This window comes from Necator americanus, chromosome IV (genome assembly GCF_031761385.1).
Source record: "Necator americanus strain Aroian chromosome IV, whole genome shotgun sequence".
NCBI classification, from domain to species: domain Eukaryota; kingdom Metazoa; phylum Nematoda; class Chromadorea; order Rhabditida; family Ancylostomatidae; genus Necator; species Necator americanus.
In genome coordinates, this window is record NC_087374.1 from 35,725,755 (window position 1) to 35,741,861 (window position 16,107).

The 16,107-nt window shown below is 39.0% G+C and overlaps 3 protein-coding genes across 6 annotated transcripts in view; 2 read left to right on the forward strand and 1 right to left on the reverse strand.

Annotated features, from left to right (window-relative positions):
* Positions 1 to 147: 147 nt before the first annotated feature.
* On the forward strand, positions 148 to 8,264 carry RB195_003750 (uncharacterized protein; the record flags this gene model as incomplete). Of its 2 annotated transcripts, XM_064201533.1 has the most annotated exons (17): positions 148 to 429; positions 1,578 to 1,607; positions 1,674 to 1,770; positions 2,513 to 2,625; positions 2,731 to 2,795; positions 2,847 to 2,963; positions 3,040 to 3,110; positions 3,618 to 3,677; positions 4,041 to 4,149; positions 4,227 to 4,317; positions 4,436 to 4,582; positions 4,752 to 4,879; positions 4,937 to 5,021; positions 5,077 to 5,266; positions 6,658 to 6,781; positions 7,679 to 7,775; positions 8,181 to 8,264. In XM_064201533.1, the coding sequence occupies 17 exons, from the start codon at positions 148 to 150 to the stop codon at positions 8,262 to 8,264; spliced, it is 1,890 nt and encodes a 629-aa protein (XP_064057414.1). The 2 variants fall into 2 exon arrangements, with proteins under 2 accessions (XP_064057414.1, XP_013301661.2); XM_013446207.2 differs by lacking the exon at positions 1,578 to 1,607.
* Positions 8,265 to 9,246: 982 nt separating this feature from the next.
* The window catches only part of RB195_003751 (uncharacterized protein), a gene marked incomplete at both ends in the record, with an annotated part of 10,203 nt that continues 3,342 nt past the window's right edge, over positions 9,247 to 16,107 (reverse strand). Inside the window, 9 exons of one of the 3 annotated variants that reach the window (XM_013446209.2) lie at positions 9,247 to 9,354; positions 12,849 to 12,996; positions 13,064 to 13,213; positions 13,984 to 14,085; positions 14,141 to 14,252; positions 14,666 to 14,782; positions 15,406 to 15,514; positions 15,624 to 15,689; positions 15,845 to 15,880. In XM_013446209.2, coding sequence (XP_013301663.2) covers positions 9,247 to 9,354; positions 12,849 to 12,996; positions 13,064 to 13,213; positions 13,984 to 14,085; positions 14,141 to 14,252; positions 14,666 to 14,782; positions 15,406 to 15,514; positions 15,624 to 15,689; positions 15,845 to 15,880 — 948 coding nt within the window. Of the gene's footprint in view, positions 9,355 to 11,967; positions 12,085 to 12,197; positions 12,237 to 12,848; positions 12,997 to 13,063; positions 13,214 to 13,983; positions 14,086 to 14,140; positions 14,253 to 14,665; positions 14,783 to 15,405; positions 15,515 to 15,623; positions 15,690 to 15,844; positions 15,944 to 16,107 lie in introns of those variants that run through there. The other 2 variants (XM_064201535.1, XM_064201534.1) reach the window with 2 other exon arrangements.
* RB195_003752 (uncharacterized protein) lies at positions 10,324 to 10,707 on the forward strand (the record flags this gene model as incomplete). Its single annotated transcript, XM_013446208.2, has 2 exons — positions 10,324 to 10,518; positions 10,573 to 10,707. The coding sequence occupies 2 exons, from the start codon at positions 10,324 to 10,326 to the stop codon at positions 10,705 to 10,707; spliced, it is 330 nt and encodes a 109-aa protein (XP_013301662.1).

Here is a 16,107-nt window from a genome sequence, read left to right on the forward strand (position 1 = left end):
TGTGATTTATTGTTTAATTATTATTATTATTATTATTATTATTATTTATTTATTGGTGATTGAGGTGCTGGAAATTCGCTTGCTTCAAATTTGTCATGCTGCTGATCACGTATTAGCCTCTTTTAAGGAACTCTATCTTCGAGTAGTATGTTGCCTGCTCGTACACAGCTCCCAAATGCGATTCCTGAGGATTCCGAGGAGAGTGGCGACGATGAGTTGCCACCAATGCGAGCTCCGCCTACTCGTGCACTACGAAGGTTATCGGCTTCAATTCCAGTCAGGAAACATTCTCCGTTCATAACAGGACGAGCCAGTACTAGTGCTGAGAATGGATTGGACGAAGCAGAGTCGAGCTGGCGTGGTAAGGAACGTGAACAATCATTTCGGAGCATGGAGAAACACCTTGAACCTTTGGATGAAGAGAGTAATGTAGGTAATTTGTGAAATATAAGTATAAATAGAAATATTTAAGTAATACCAAAAGTGATATATTTGTATTCATATTATTATATATTTATATTTGCTCAGCGATCAAAAATCTTAGTTTAGTATACATCGCTCTTTATGATACAACTTTTTTTGGAAAATTTTCTACAATTTTTCTCAAAGCAAATGATGCATTTTGCAAACTTTACAGTTTCTCTTTTGTGTTGTACTGATTTTTTCGCTGGAATCTGTTCAGCACATAAAAGCGTGAAATTCCCTCCTCTTATTCCGTCGATCCATAAAAAAAATATAATAAAAGGAAAAGGAAGATAAAGAAATAAAGGCTAAATCTTTATTTCTAAGTTGTTTTCTAAAAGAAAAACGTTAAAGTTAAGAGAGTTATGTAGTAGAGATGTAGAGATGAGGCGGTGAGAAGAGCAGCAAGACAGTTTCAGATTGTTTTTGTCAACGGATTCCTCATAGTTCAAGAAATTAGATAGTAGTTATTTGAACAAGGTCAGGATTAACAGAAGTGATACGGTCAGATAAAAACAACTTCAAGGCATCATCCTACGAATCTGGAGCGGTACGAATTTCCGGTGGAGTATTCGTATACGGGATTGTAGATTATTGAGAGAAGGCTGATTCCGTTCATTTCATCCAAATTTCCGTAGAAAACGGCCCAAAAGGGGCGGCCTCGACCGTTCCGGGGCGCTGATTCCTCCAGCGAGTTCGATTGGGGCGCGCCAGCCCTGTGCACGCGCAGCATCTTCCGGGCCGTTTCTTACGGCAATTAGGAGGAAGTGGACGGAATCACCCACCTCTCCATAATCTACAATCCCGTATACGAATACTCCACCTAAAATCCGCACCACTTCACATTTGTGGAGTGATGCCTTTAAAACACGTCGCGTTTGCGTAAATGGTCGAGCTCGAAGCGGATCAGTGAAGCTAGTGGTGAGACCCTCCCTAGTCCTACTCATCTCTACAGTTCAAGTCGCTCGCCATCGCCAGATTAACCGCCCCACCTTGAGCATGGCCGCTTGCGCAACTGCACCGAACTTCAGCTTATTTCGACGCGACTATAATTTGTTGAAGAAAAAAATGGCTTTGTTAATATAGGGTTTCAAACAAAACCAAAATATGTCTAGGAAAGTGGTGACCGAAAACGTGGTGACGTGGTGAGTGGTGACCTAACCTCCTACCTATCAATTTGCTCTCAAATAAACTCGTATTTGTCATTGTAGGTGTCTCCAACACGTTCACGCACAACATCTAATTCAACACATGAATTTTCGTCACCGAAGCTGCCGGATACTGTAGTAGCGAATATGATCAAGTTGTGTAAGTCATTTTTGGCTTAGGAAATCCCAATAGTTGAACTCTGCGTCAAAAACAACGTCTGAAATAATCGAATGCAGAGTGGTTAGATGGTGTAAGAAGGTGAGAGGTGCATTATGACATAAAATTATGATTATTAAAATTATTATGTGTAAAACTAGAGGGGAGTTTGATGAATACAAAGAAAATAAAGTTTCGTACATCAACGATTCTGAGAAATTGAAATTGAGGGTTTGCAGTTTTTGTTTTGTTTTTCGTTTCGTTTCTTTTTTTTTGTTTTTGTTTTGTTTTTCTTTTCTGTTTTTTTTGGAATGTCTGGCTCTTGTTAACTAAACGATCTATTGCTAAACTCTCAATATACGATACAATACAGTGCAGTACCGAAACATCTTTCATATATATTATTCCTCTATTTGTGCTTTTTCTCCTTATTTGAATTCTTCCTCCTACCTACCTCATCGTTTCTCTTCTATGATACTTTGCGCCAGCTTAATAAGGAAATTATTCGCACAGGATTTGAAAATTTTCACTGGCCATGATTTTTTCGTTACGGAAGACACCCAAGAACAACAATTCATATCTTTGAAAATTGTAAGCAAGAAGAGGATTTGGGAAATACTTACGCTACCGCTTTTATTTAAATGCAGAGTGGTTCAAAAACATTGAAAAAAGGCTTTGAATAAAAAATATTTACTCACTAATTTATTATAATATAGAATGTGAACAGAAAGCAATTTTTTTACAGCTGTCTTAAGCGAGGGGCGTTCAAGATTCGGCGTTGTGTCGAAGTTTATCAATAAGGCGACTATGGCTAACTATGCGGTAGTGGAATGGAAAATCTCGGCTATGGATGAAAAAGTGAAATTACCAATTTGTCAATCATTTCATACACATTATCTCTTTTCTTCTTATAAGAAATTGAGCGGAATCATCAAAAATTTGCAAAATTCTTTATATTTTCAGAGTCGTAAGGAAGTAATATCTCAACTTGAATTTTATTCTACCCTTAGACATCGTCGTATAGGAAGGTACTGTTTTGAATCCGTAGCAAAATTGGTTGGGAAAAGTTATTTTTTAAGCCTCTATGGATATCACGTGAATGATGAGCGCCTGTTAATTTTTCGTACATTTTTACCGACTGGAGCTGTTGCAGATCAGCTGAAAGTCGGTCCACTTCCCGAATCCGTTGCTGAAAGGTTTGAGTGTTTAGGTCATTTTACTTCGTTCTGTTATCTTCATTCGGAATATGCTATCGAAAATATATTGTGCTAGGTATTTTCGGCAACTTCTTGAAGCACTCGAGTTTCTTCACGACAGGAACGTCATACATGGTGACATAAAAAGTGAGCTTGCAGGCTTTTTCAATTTTTTCTTAAAAAATAGACGTGAATTCGCAACATTTGAAATTGATTTGGAAGTAAAATTACAAAGTATATCACAATGTAATTGGACCTACTGCACTCAATAGGTAAATATTTATGGTAATATTTATCATTGAGGTTCTTCACCGCTAAGGGTAGGCTTATAATTTCTCGGAATATATGAGTCAGTGGTCTTTACAAGTCTACCGTAATCCCAATAATGATTAAAAACGACTAATCATCATCCCAACGGATTTTTCTCAGGAGAATTTTCTTACTTCTATAATACAACATATAATTTCGCGTATTTTCACTATTATTTGTCTCCGTCGTTTTATTATTATTTTTTTGTCATTAATATTATCACTATTGGTGTTTTAAGTCCTAAATATCTCACTAAAATGGCTGGATCTAAAATCTTAAGGCTCGGAACCACTTCCAGAAGTCTTATCTGTAGGAGCGATATTTTTAATTTTTAGAGATTTTCAGCATCGAATCTTCTAGTCACATTGTCCGGTGACATTCAAGTGACAGACATCTCCCTACCTCGTGAGTTCTTCGCTGATTTTTTTCTGTTTTTTTTTTAATTTCAATGATTAGCATAGGCAGCATCACAACATCCTTACTGACGTACATATTCCTATTAATTAATGCCTATTAATGACTTTTGCTGTCAAAATTATTGATTAGTCACCAAAAAAATCTAGATTTTTTTGTTTGAATTTTTTGTGAATAGGATGATATAGCGTGTGTGCTAGCTGTCGGCTGACACGGACGAGCAGATCCAGAATCTTGTGTAAACGAGAATTTTCTCTCACCGCATTGGAAAATTTGTCCTAGAAGGATTGCTATACAGGAAACCGTAATTCCAATCTTTTTTAATTTATTAAATCCCAACTTTTTGTTTTGTAGACGCTCCGAAACCAGATAAACATAAGCGACGAACACTCCTTCATTGTGCACCAGAAATGTTCGAGACCAGGGATTCATGGGATAATATCACGGCTGCAGCTGACATATGGTATCTTTGAATTTATTCGTTTTTTATGTTGACAAAATTGGCCTTATTAGGCATCCACCTTACGATAATTATTTAAGGGCTGCTGGTTGCGTGTTAGTGACAATGGTTACACGTTACGCTCCATTTCAAGATCTCTTTTTGTCATTTTCCACGCAAGATTTGCATGAGGTACCTAAGACCACAGATTTACAATCTTACCAACGTTTTCTTTATTTTATTAAATATTTAATGTGGAGTATGTGATAAACGTATTTGATCTGCTAAACAATATAGATTAATTTTATAGAAACTTCTTGAATGCAATCGTAAAGGATCGCCGAGTCGCCTTAGTTATACCAGTCGTACATTGATTCCAACATCCAGCAAAGAGTTGGCTGATATGGTTGATGCGACTTTTGTGTGGGACCCGGAAAATAGACCCAAAGCCGCACAGGTGCAGTTCTTCCTGTTACAAATGTAGTGTATTTGAAAATAACGAAAAATAACGTTAAAGAACAATAAGCTACTTGTTTTCTTGCAGTTGGAAGCAATTTTTTTAGTGCGAATTTGAATATTTTCTTCATAATTTTCTTGCTTGACTGAATAATTCCAAACGATTCCAGCTCTTGGAACGATTCTTTCCCAGTGGCAAATCTCGGAAAACGTCACGAATGTCACAGTCGTCATCAGGCGTTCGAAAATCCATTAAGAGAGGAACAGCTGAACATCAGGATCTATACAACGATGGCCCGTGAGTAATTACTCAAATCAGTCCCTGAATTAAATTTTCTGTCGATACTGTTCCCAGAACCGTGCTTCCCACAGATGATGCTCAAAAGACTCTGCTCGAGCGTTTGTACAAGTCAGCTGAGCGTCAAGCGGATGTCGAAGAGGTACACAACGTATATTGGTATAGAATTTTTAATGTTACAAAAAAACTAGGTTCAGAAACCGTTGCTTTTTTGCATGAAATGGTTTGGCTCAAGGATTCTTATCTTCCTGCTATTACTTCTCAAATGGGTCGCAATGGTACTTCTGGCTGCGTTATCGCTTGGATTTGTCACTGGATCGGTTTTTCTAGCAGTTTATGTGATATATAGCGGCATTGGTGTTGTTTGCCAATGTCAACTCAACGAAGGTTTGTTTTCGAAATTTTTTTGATTACTTTATATTTTATCACTTTATTGAAAAAGATAAACTCTTTGGCGTATCAATCCACTTGGGATGCGTCAACGCGTTCTACCGCAATTCATGATCGTTGGGGTTTGGAACGCGTGTTCGCTTATACAATGATTCGCCTGTCGTGACTCGCCTATCACTCCTCTCGATCAAGGTTGGCCGGAAACATTTCTTGAAGGCGTCACCCCACGAATCTGGGGTGGTGCGCTTTCACGTGGGAGTCGTAGATTAGGGGAGGAGGGTGATTCCGTCCACTTATTCCTAATTCCTGAAACGTCCTGGAAGATGCTGCTTCGAGCGTTCCTGGGCCCTATTTTCTGCAACAATTTCCTATTTTCGATTGGAGCGCGCCAGCCTTGTGCACGCACCTCAACTTTTAAGCCGTTGAGCCGCAATTAAGAAGAAATGGACGGAATCACCCTCCTCTCCATAATCTATGACCCCGAAATGGAATAATCCACCTGAAACCCGCACTACCCCATATTCGTGAGGTGATGCCTTAAAGCGACAGCAAATGCACTCGCTCTTACGAACGAGCTAGCACATGCGAAGTCCGCCCCACTAGAGGCTACGCAATATGAAGGCGCCAACCCTCTGTCTATCGTATTTACTTCGTAATACTACAGTTGTCTTGATCCTTCGGCTCATTACATCCCTTTTCGTATTCGCCTCGTGTGCATGCAGTGGTATCGCGTTTTGTATCGCACATATGTTTTGATGTAATGCGCACGTGCAGTGCATGTGCTGAGAAAGCGCAATAGTATGGGAAAAAGGTTGAATTGAAACAAAAAGTAATAGTAATACGCTATCGCTGTAATGTCTTGGTGGCACGCCGCCGGAGTTAGATGGGATGACCCAAATATAATACTCCGAGTAGTTCTAAATGAGTTCTTATCCCTATCAAGATACTGTAGTGTGCCTTAATAGAGAAGACAATAAACATCCAGTGTAACATTCCCGAGGCATGAGCGGATTCATAAAATACAGCCGGGCTTCCTTCAGAGACGGAAAACATCTAAGTTTTTTAGGAAAATAATTGGAGCAAACACACTGAGCAGCAGGGAGAAACCCCCAATAGTGGGATAAAGCTATTAGTCGCAAAACTCGAGGGTACTCGATGTATCACGTCATTCTTTTTATTCCCCCAGCCAAGTTTGGTGCTAATTTATTGATATCTGAGGGATATGAGGCTTGAGTGGGATTAGGGCTGTTTCAAACTATCGACCATGCAGACACAGCGGACTTCTCACTTACTCCGCTACACCCGCCCATATTATTTCATTATTTTTGTATTTTTTCGTGCATTTCTCGCATTCTTATACTTCATCTCATTCGTTTCCACCATTACAGGATTTATAGTGCTGATCGCTCTCATTCTGCTTCCTATAATCATTTTGCTGACAACACTTTGTGTTAATAATTCCTGCGAAAAGTACAAACAAGCGCAAGAAGACGGAAGTTTGGAGAAGTGCCGGTATCTTTACGAACGTTTTTTTTTTATTTTGTCATTCATGAAATTCATTAATAATCTCTGCGTAGTTCTTTTACTATATATGACAACGGAAGGATGAAAACGGGCATTCCATTCTAGTACTAATACCTATGATTAGCTACTTCGTTTGTTATGTGAATCTCTGATGCAAACCTTTGTAAGGTTCATTTATCCACGTGTCAAAATTCAATAGAGTATTAAAACGGAATCACTCAACAAAGAGGTATTTGAAACAAGCTCATTTGTAAAGCCGAGTAGAAGTAACGAGTGTGCAGGGAACGTAGGAACCATCGGTGACTTCCTTTTCCAATGATGTCCAACATTACTTGGTTGGTTTCCTAGCACAACGAATAGAGGCGCACTTCCGCCGTTTTTTGTTTATTCGCGGGCAAATTTTCAGAGGACAGCAATGTATTCAACAAAGGGACATTTGTCCGCAAAAGCGCATTTATTCTAGGGAGGATTTTATTGGATACGTGCTCACTATTGATATCCACAACTCTTTTTTTGCAATGTAATTCTTGTGTCCGAGGATCTTACTTTCAAGTGAATCCGTCCTCAGCCACAAAAAAGGACTGCTCCAACTCCGTGGGTGTCTGTGAGTGTGTCAAGAAGAGCAATACCAATATTCAAGAGAATGTCTTACACAAGCCTAGTTGCCTTCAGTACCTATGGTAACATTAAGGATTTCTCGCCGAGGGTGGTCTGAAAAATCAAGAGGTGGCATGCGTTTTTTTTTTGTTTTGCGCTCACTTTTAGAATCACACTTCTATCGCCGCAATAATAATTATTACGTTCCACCGAATAGTAAAAATTAGTATCGTATGGATTATATATTTCTTCGTATGGATTATATATTTCTAAGTTCCTCTTTTCCAGATATGTATATCCACGACCCGAAGATGATATTATATTATGTGGCATTATCGTAGTAGATGGGAAAAAGGAGGAACGAAAATTCAGTGTTCGTCGAAAGGTTTGTGAGCAGAGTGATAATTTCCAGCCTTTCATGATAACTCATCAATTAGTTCGAAGGAGTCAAGAATGGTTTGGGAGAAATTATCGATACTTTGCGTAAGATACAATTTTTTGCGATTAACTTACCGAAGCTGAGGGAACGAAGGGAAATTAAGGCAACGGCACCATGCCGGGTTCTTTAATGTGCTTACCTTAGAAGTGATTAATGTGAAGAGTGGTAGTTTGTTGAAATATATACGTAAATGTTGGATTTTGGTCATAATCCGATGTTCTTTAACAATTCCGTCCCAGTACATTATTTTATCAGCATTTCACATCTTTATACTGTAGTAATCTTTAGGTATAAGTTCGGAGAAGAAAATTAAATTTATTAAGAAAAATTGCATTAATGCTAATATTTCAGCTAGCAGGTGTCGAGAATGATCCTACGGCTGCAGCGAATCTTCCGAAAGGTGCATTCGTTCGAGGAGTTGCTGGTATTGCCTAAGGATGTCCCTTCAGCCCTTGTTAATTACACCAATCACTTCGATCTATGCAGAAGTAAAGACAACATATTAGCAAAATGTCTTTATATAAATAGTTCATTCATTGTATTTCCTACTAATAACGACAAAAAACTGTCTGTCACATGAGAAGATGAAGAATGTGCCTCATCGATCTGCTTACTGTCAGTGGATCCAGAAGCTTCTCAACTTCTACTCTCACTTCTTCGAACGAATCAATATGTCAATTTGTGGAATGACCAGGAGAGAATAAAGGAAGTACTAACTAAGTATCAACTAAACGGCGGAGCGACTATGACTGTCAAATAGTCCAGGTCCGTGCATTGCGATAGACGGGTCACTGTAGCCTCGCAACCGTAAGTACCGCCGTCTTTTGAGGGCAAGTCATTTCTATGTGTTAGAACTATAGCAGTAGGAAGAGATTTACATGAGATCTTTCAGAAGGGATCAACTATACGTGAAATTCTATTTTGCTCTTAAACCCTTAACTTCCATTTGGCTTTTGCTCACTGATAAGCACACGATTTACTTATTTATTCATTTCATACGTTACAAGATGTGTCATTACTAGTAAGGACGGCTGTTTACAATGTACCTATCCCATTAACGCTCGTGCAAACGCATAAGAATAAATTAATACTACGAGATATTATGAGAATACTATGGAAAAGAATTATAATACATGGTACTTTTGTGCAAAAAAAAATGAAATTATTTACTGAAAACGTTTCAGAAAGAGCCTGAAAACCGGTTCATCTCATCCGAAAGTAAACATATATTTTTGTAACGACATCAACAAGTTCTATCGGTTGGGTGAAGTTCAGATGAGCTGACTTCATTATGTTTAGTTTGATTCGCATTTCTCGATAACGATATACTTTTATAATCGAAATATTTAATTGCCTTCTCTGTAAACAGACAATATTTAGAAAATGCGATAACGCACACAGTTATACCAGTGACAAATTACTTATTCCAACCGTATAGTGCACGTCTAACTCGAGCACCACCAGGACATGTACTGAGACCGACTTCGAGGAAATCGATTCCGGAATCGATCGAGTTGTTGATTACCTAAAGTATTTTGAGGCGCGTAGCTATCATCAATAAACTTGAAACTATGAAAATGCAACAATATTTGAATATCAGAGGAAATATCCCTAAATATTTACGTACAGCGGTGGTTTACACCTAGAGTCACTAGTACTCTGCGCCGTCAATGGTTAAGTACCACAAAAAGCATTCATCCATGAAATAAAGCGCTTAGACCGTTCATGTTTGTCACGAAATTCCGGAAAGCAGAGAGACGGTCAAAATTCAAGAAAACAAGGCGCTAGGAAGCGATTAAATGAAGTGGGACGGGTCCCACGGTGTCGATTTGAATAGGTGCGTCGGCGCCAGATGTCGCGAGAGCTATGTCTTGTTATTGTGTTCTGGAAAAGTTCAGCTCTAACGTCTCGATAGCTACGGTGAGAGCTGGCGCAAAATCCTTCCATCCGTCGCTGTTTCATATCTGGCGAGGTTTGACGTTCACTTGAACTGCCAATCGGCTCCGAACCCGACAATCCCCAGCAGTCAGGCGGAAAGTTTTCAGGAAACTGCTAGGAACTGCTCACCCTAAAAACTTGGCCCATCAGGCCTTGAACTTTGGCTGCTGATTAACATGATAACATCTCTCTGCTGTATTCAGGTAACTTATGTCACATAAATGCTCAAATTATGTAGCTCGTACATTTCTGTCCGTGGGTATGTTCAAATGTCATACTACCATAAAACATCCGTTTCTTCCTAATTCCCGTAGAAAACCGCCCGGAAGATGCGGCTTCGAGCGTTCCGGGCCCCTATTTTTTTTCCAACAAGTTCGATTGGAGCGCTCCAGCCTTACACGTCCCATTTTCCGGGCGGTTTTTTGAGGCAATTAGGAACCCCCAAATTCGTGGGGTGATGCCTTTAACAATCAGATTCGTATAATCATTCCCTGATAGACTATCACTGCCTATAAATACAATTCGAACCGGTCGAGTTCATTTATTTAACGGTGGTATGGCTCTGTTCGGATCGCCGCAGACAGTGATATTTGAGGCGGATGGCGGAAGTGCGGTGTACACGCTAACTAATGCCGGAATGACCGATCTCATCTACAAGATCAAAAGCTCGAACAACAAGGATTATCGATTCAAAAACGTCTACGGTTTCATCGATGCAGGCACAAAGTTGGGTATTGAGATTACTCGGACGGTACGCTTTCACAGAATATTCATCATGTGCTCTACAAATACTCTTCGTTTATAGAAAGCGCCGCCGAAAAACGACAAATTTATTGTGCAATATGCACCTGCGCCAAGTGGTGCTAAAGATCCTCAAGCAGCTTGGAAAAATCAGAATCCACTAGCCGAAATTTCCGTTGGCTTGTACGCTCTTCGTTAATAGTTGAATAAACTTTTGAAAAACGGAATGAAATGAACAATAAAACTTTAGAATAGGGAACCAAACTGTGAGATTCGAGGATTAATTCCTGAATTTCGCGAGACGAGACTTTAAGACACTTTAAACTTTAGAGACTTTAACTATGATTTTTCTGGTTAAACAGGACCGTGTGTTCTTCGCCTACACAGTCCAGGGATAGGCTTTGCTTACCTTTAACGGAAAATGTTTGATAGGTTCGCTCCTCCACGTGAAGGATGAAAGGATAAAATGACCTCTTAAAGGCAGCATGCCACGAATCTGGGGTGGTACGTATTTTAGGGGAATACGGGGTCGTAGACTATGGAGACCGGGGTGGCTCCACTCATCTCTCCCTGGATCACTGCAAGCAGCCGGCCCATGAATGCTGCTTTGTACGATGCCTTCTATTGCAGCGCGAAACCTTTACACGCGTACCGTCCCTTACCGCCTATTGTCCGAATTGATTTTCGACGAATCGCAGGGCGGAGGCGGCGCAAGGGGTGGAGCGTTGCAATAGATGGCGTCGTACAAAACAGCATTCAGAGATCGGCTGCTTGTTTGATTCGGGAAGAAATGAGCGGAAATACCCCTTCTCCATAATCTACGACTCCGTATACGATACTCCACCTGAAATCCGCACCACCTCAGATTCGTGATATGTTGCCTTTAAAGACCGCGCTACATCAGTCTCTTCTGTTTACACAAGAAAATGCAATGAAAATCCAAGAAAATGTTTTCGCCTACGCACTGCGATCGTTATGCGTGCAGCGCAGCAAAGGGTATTCTGTCATGACTGTGCGGTCGATGCCCGGTATCGACAAATTTGTACTATATCAAGTAGTATTGACAAATTGAGTAGTATCAACAAATTGTAGTACCGACAAATTCGTAGTAGTTTTACTTTGACTAGTTCAGGAGAATAGAAAAAGTGATTTAGTATGTCCCGCTGCAGATGATTGTAGGCAGGGGATCCGGGTTTGTGAACCACAAACAAACAATCCTTATTTAAATGTGCAATAATTAATAATTGAACGCTTTGGCGGATCCCAAATGGAATGAATTACGTTGAGATAAACTGCTAGGTCTTCAGTCTGATCTCACATTCGCAGATGTGTGTAGAACTGAATTACATATAGCAGTGTCTATAAGATCCTGAATGACTCGGTAAAGAAGTCAGGTTCGTGATGAGAGTTTGTGACTCAGTTACCAGTGATATCGTGAATTTTGGGAACACACGTGAATTTATCGAACAATTCGAGAATTTTGGGCGTGGATAGGTAGTTCAGGACAGACGTAAGGCTTCGCAAGGTGTAAAATAGCGACGAATGGATTGATTCTGTGCGACCTCTTGATGAAGATCTAGAAGGTTGGGCAGAGCCATGTTCAGGGATAATTCATGGCTTCAGGAACGACACATCTCGGCTAAGATGCGAGTATTCACGTCAGACGATAATATCTGCCCACCGATAAAGTCAAGTGAATAAGTCATCGTGAATTTTTGCGATTGATACCTGATATCACTGGATATCACATCTTGTTCTCGTGAAAATTACTGGAAGTTTGATGATTTGGTCGGAACTGATATACATTCAGCGTGTCCATGGTGGAATTATCCAGATAAAACTTGGAAAATCAGCAAAAACAGGGATATCGTCAACGAATAACCCGGATCTTTCCCAATTCACCACATCCTACTGTGGATTTGCTTTGAACGCGGCCCAGCATAGAGATAAGGGGATTAGGGATAAAAATAAGAGCCGTTCGCACCCTAACGATGTGAGCTGGGTCAGTGGACATCGGATACGAAATCCTGAACGTATGCAAACAAATCTGACGTTATTATTGAGGTTAGATACACAATATCTGCCTACTATGCAGCGGATTACTGTACTTCAACCATCAGTAGCTTAATTTTTCATCAAAACCCTGTGATAGTCGTTGAGAAATTTTTTTTTATCTTACAGTTTTTTTCGGTTCAAATAATCAAATTTACTGTATGCGGAAAGGTACTGGGATCCGTCCCCATAAGATAAATTGAATAAATTTTTAAAATGCTAGCCGATAGGGAAGATTTGGAACGTTTTGCAATTATATGTAAAAATTTTGCCTATATCTAAACTCACATTTTTCCAACAATCTAAACCTTTCATTCCTCCTTGTTCAGAGAACATTTTATCGATCCAAGTCGAATTGAAGTAAGTGCTCTCATAAAACTCTCCAGGATCACAAATAATTGTAACGATTGTTAAACGTCCGGGACGTTTTTTATCTCTGCAAAATAGATAAATCAATAAAAATTTGTCACCAATAGATCCACTGACCATGGAGCGGAACTAACTTCAGTTGATACGCTTTGTGCAACGATACGAGGAAGTTCAAACCAGTTGACGCACCACCTCCGATACCTCGTTCTCGGAGAACGTGCATTGCAGCCGCCGATGCGATATCGGGCATCTTCATTGATTCATCAACGACGTTGCGAGTTAAACTAAAGATATCCTGTTTTCTACTTCTGGATAACTTATAGTGGAGACCATTGTAGTCCGATCGCAGATCCCTTCCCTAGTATTCGGGACGAGTTGCAAAAGGTTTTTTTCCCACTATACAGCAGAATCCACGTCTACGTATACGGCTGATGCCAGAAAGGGAACCACGCTCGGACTAACATCATGACCTTCTCTACGGGACCTTACAGTATGGGTTGAGAAAATGTGAAAGAAAATCCAATTCCATCTCTTAAATGACTAGTGTGTACAGATAATACTATACTATAGTAGTAATATAATAATAATATAAAAATAATAACATAATAATGTAATAATATAATAACATAATAGTAATAGTGCTTGTATGTGAATCCGAATGGACCCCCATCTTCGGCAAGGTCTGAGCATCCACTTTTTTTTTTTGAAGTCATTTCAATTGAGATAAAAGATGCAGGTCCGCCAAAATTGACGTCCCTAGTTTATTTTTATTATAACATATTATTTTAATTATTTTATTGTTTATTATTTATTGTTTATTTATTTCAACATCTTTATTGTTATCATTTTTTTATTACGGAAGAGACAATAGTGAAATTTACTAAACATGCATTTGGAATGGGAAACTTTTGATTTTGCTCCAAAAAATTGCTATGTAGAAAAAAATCGCATCTTTTACATCCACTCAATTTTTTAACATATTACTTTTCTAGTTTCTTCGCATTTTTTGTTCGTTGATTAATGAACCCGAAGAAATGAAGTTTTGAGATTCTACCTGGTAGTTTCACCATAAATGATCGGTTTCACGTTGTATCCGTAACCAATTCCTGCGACACCTGGCGCTTTCCAGATTTTCGTACCGGATTCATTAGTAAACCTACAAAAAAGGTATATAGTGGGGTTTCCTAAGTTCTAAAACCATAAATCCTTACTTGTTTGAAATAACATAATCATGGAATAGCGAAAATTCCGAGTCTGATAGCAGAATCCTTGTGGGAATATTATAGCGTTTAGTGTAACGCCCAACTGAGGAGATTGTACCACCTAAACATTTTAAAAGTAATTGTAAGGGACAGTAGAGATTTTTCTTACATTGTGATATATACGTGGCGTAAATGCCGGCTTCAATTTCAAATGTGGGGCTATAGTCGGCGCTGAGTATGTCCAACCGGATGAACGCAAGGCGGCTGACTGACGCAATGGTCACTTTTTTTGCTTACATTTGCTGCTTGCATTTTTTCTTCCACGAGCATCAAACAAAAAAGCGTCACGGTTATCGAGTTGGACATATTTGGCGCTGATATTTGCCAAAAATTGCAGCTGCGGTAAATTTATCCTTGCCTGCTTCTGATTCAGTGAAATTGCATGACGAAGGAAAGCCTACAGGGTGATTCTACTCGGTTAATAGCGCTATGCTTCCTTTATTCTTCAATGAAAATGACTAAAGTCAGTACTACCTGTTCCTGCGCTATGCACAAAATAATCAGGAATCTTCTTCTTCTGTTTCTCGTCTTTTTTCAGTTGTTGCAGAATTTCATGGAAGACATTCGAAGTCTCGTGATTATCGCCGCCGCCTGAAAAACGTAAGGGTATCCATGACAAACAAATAAGTTGAAAACTTTTGGATGTCATTTTTTGATCATTGTAGTATGATCAAAAAAGAAAAAAATATATACGAAGAGTGCTTGAAAAACTATTTTCTTTTTTCCTTCTGATTTCTAGTGGAGTAGTCTAACATTTACTAATTATTTTGTTGATCTTCGTGAGGAACATTTTGTAAACAACGGAAATGAAGCGCTGGAAATACAACAGACTTTTTTATGCAGTGTTTATCGGAAAATTTATCGTGAAGATTCAAAAATTCAAATCAAATTTGAGCGGTCACTATTGCGTTTCTTTTTCTTTCTTTCTTTACGTGATTTTTCATCAGGGTCGCAGACATATGAAACCGTTTTTATCCTTGCGTATCAATGCAACTGGCTAATTACGGGAGTGCTCCAGTTAATGCTTACAGAGACCCACGACAACGGGATGCGGCACGTAGGCGGCGGATTTTCAATCGGACTATGAACACTAGTTGCCGAGAATAAACAACTACTGCGCAGTTGATTAATTATTGCTTTAACGAACAATGAAATCGATCTATCACAAAAATTTACAGGAAAATGTGATGATGGAGTACATTACATTGACATACTCTCATGGAACTCTTCCGCATATTCCGCATTTCCGAACTGATTGATAAAGAATCCATCATTTTTTTCGGCTTGATCTTTTGCGTGGAAATTTCGTAACGACACATCCACCTAGAAATATGATGGGAATTTTGAGCAAATTTTGTTTAAATCCAAAAAAAAAATCAGTTTAATGAAAGGTAATGAAGAAGACCACAGAAGTAAGTGGATTACTGCTTACCTTCATGATTTTTCCTCCATTACTGGTTATTTGATTTATTTTCTCCTGTTCAAGTTCTTTGGCCACCTAAATGTCTCTATTTCTAGCACGCGGTCATTCTGAAGTAAATAAACAAATAATGTAGTAAATAAATAATAAAAAACAAAAATATGGAAAATTTTAAAGTAAATAAGAAAATAAAAAGATAGAAAAAAGTAGAAAAATATGGAAGCAAAACTCACTACTGCTATGTACGGTAATCCTACCAAAGTACACATGTACGCTTCGCTTGCTCCTGTATTTCCGGAAGTCGAATCGTACAGAGTAGATTTACTGTTTACCTAAACAAACCATATGAAAACAGAGTGGAAGAGGAGTTTTATGCAGAAATATCCTCTAGTTTTTATTCTCCATAATTTATTGTTTATCCAAATGTTGTGGAACGCTTCGACAAGAATGATTACCGTACTCAGGTGTCGGAACGAAAAATTTGCGGGAACCGGTT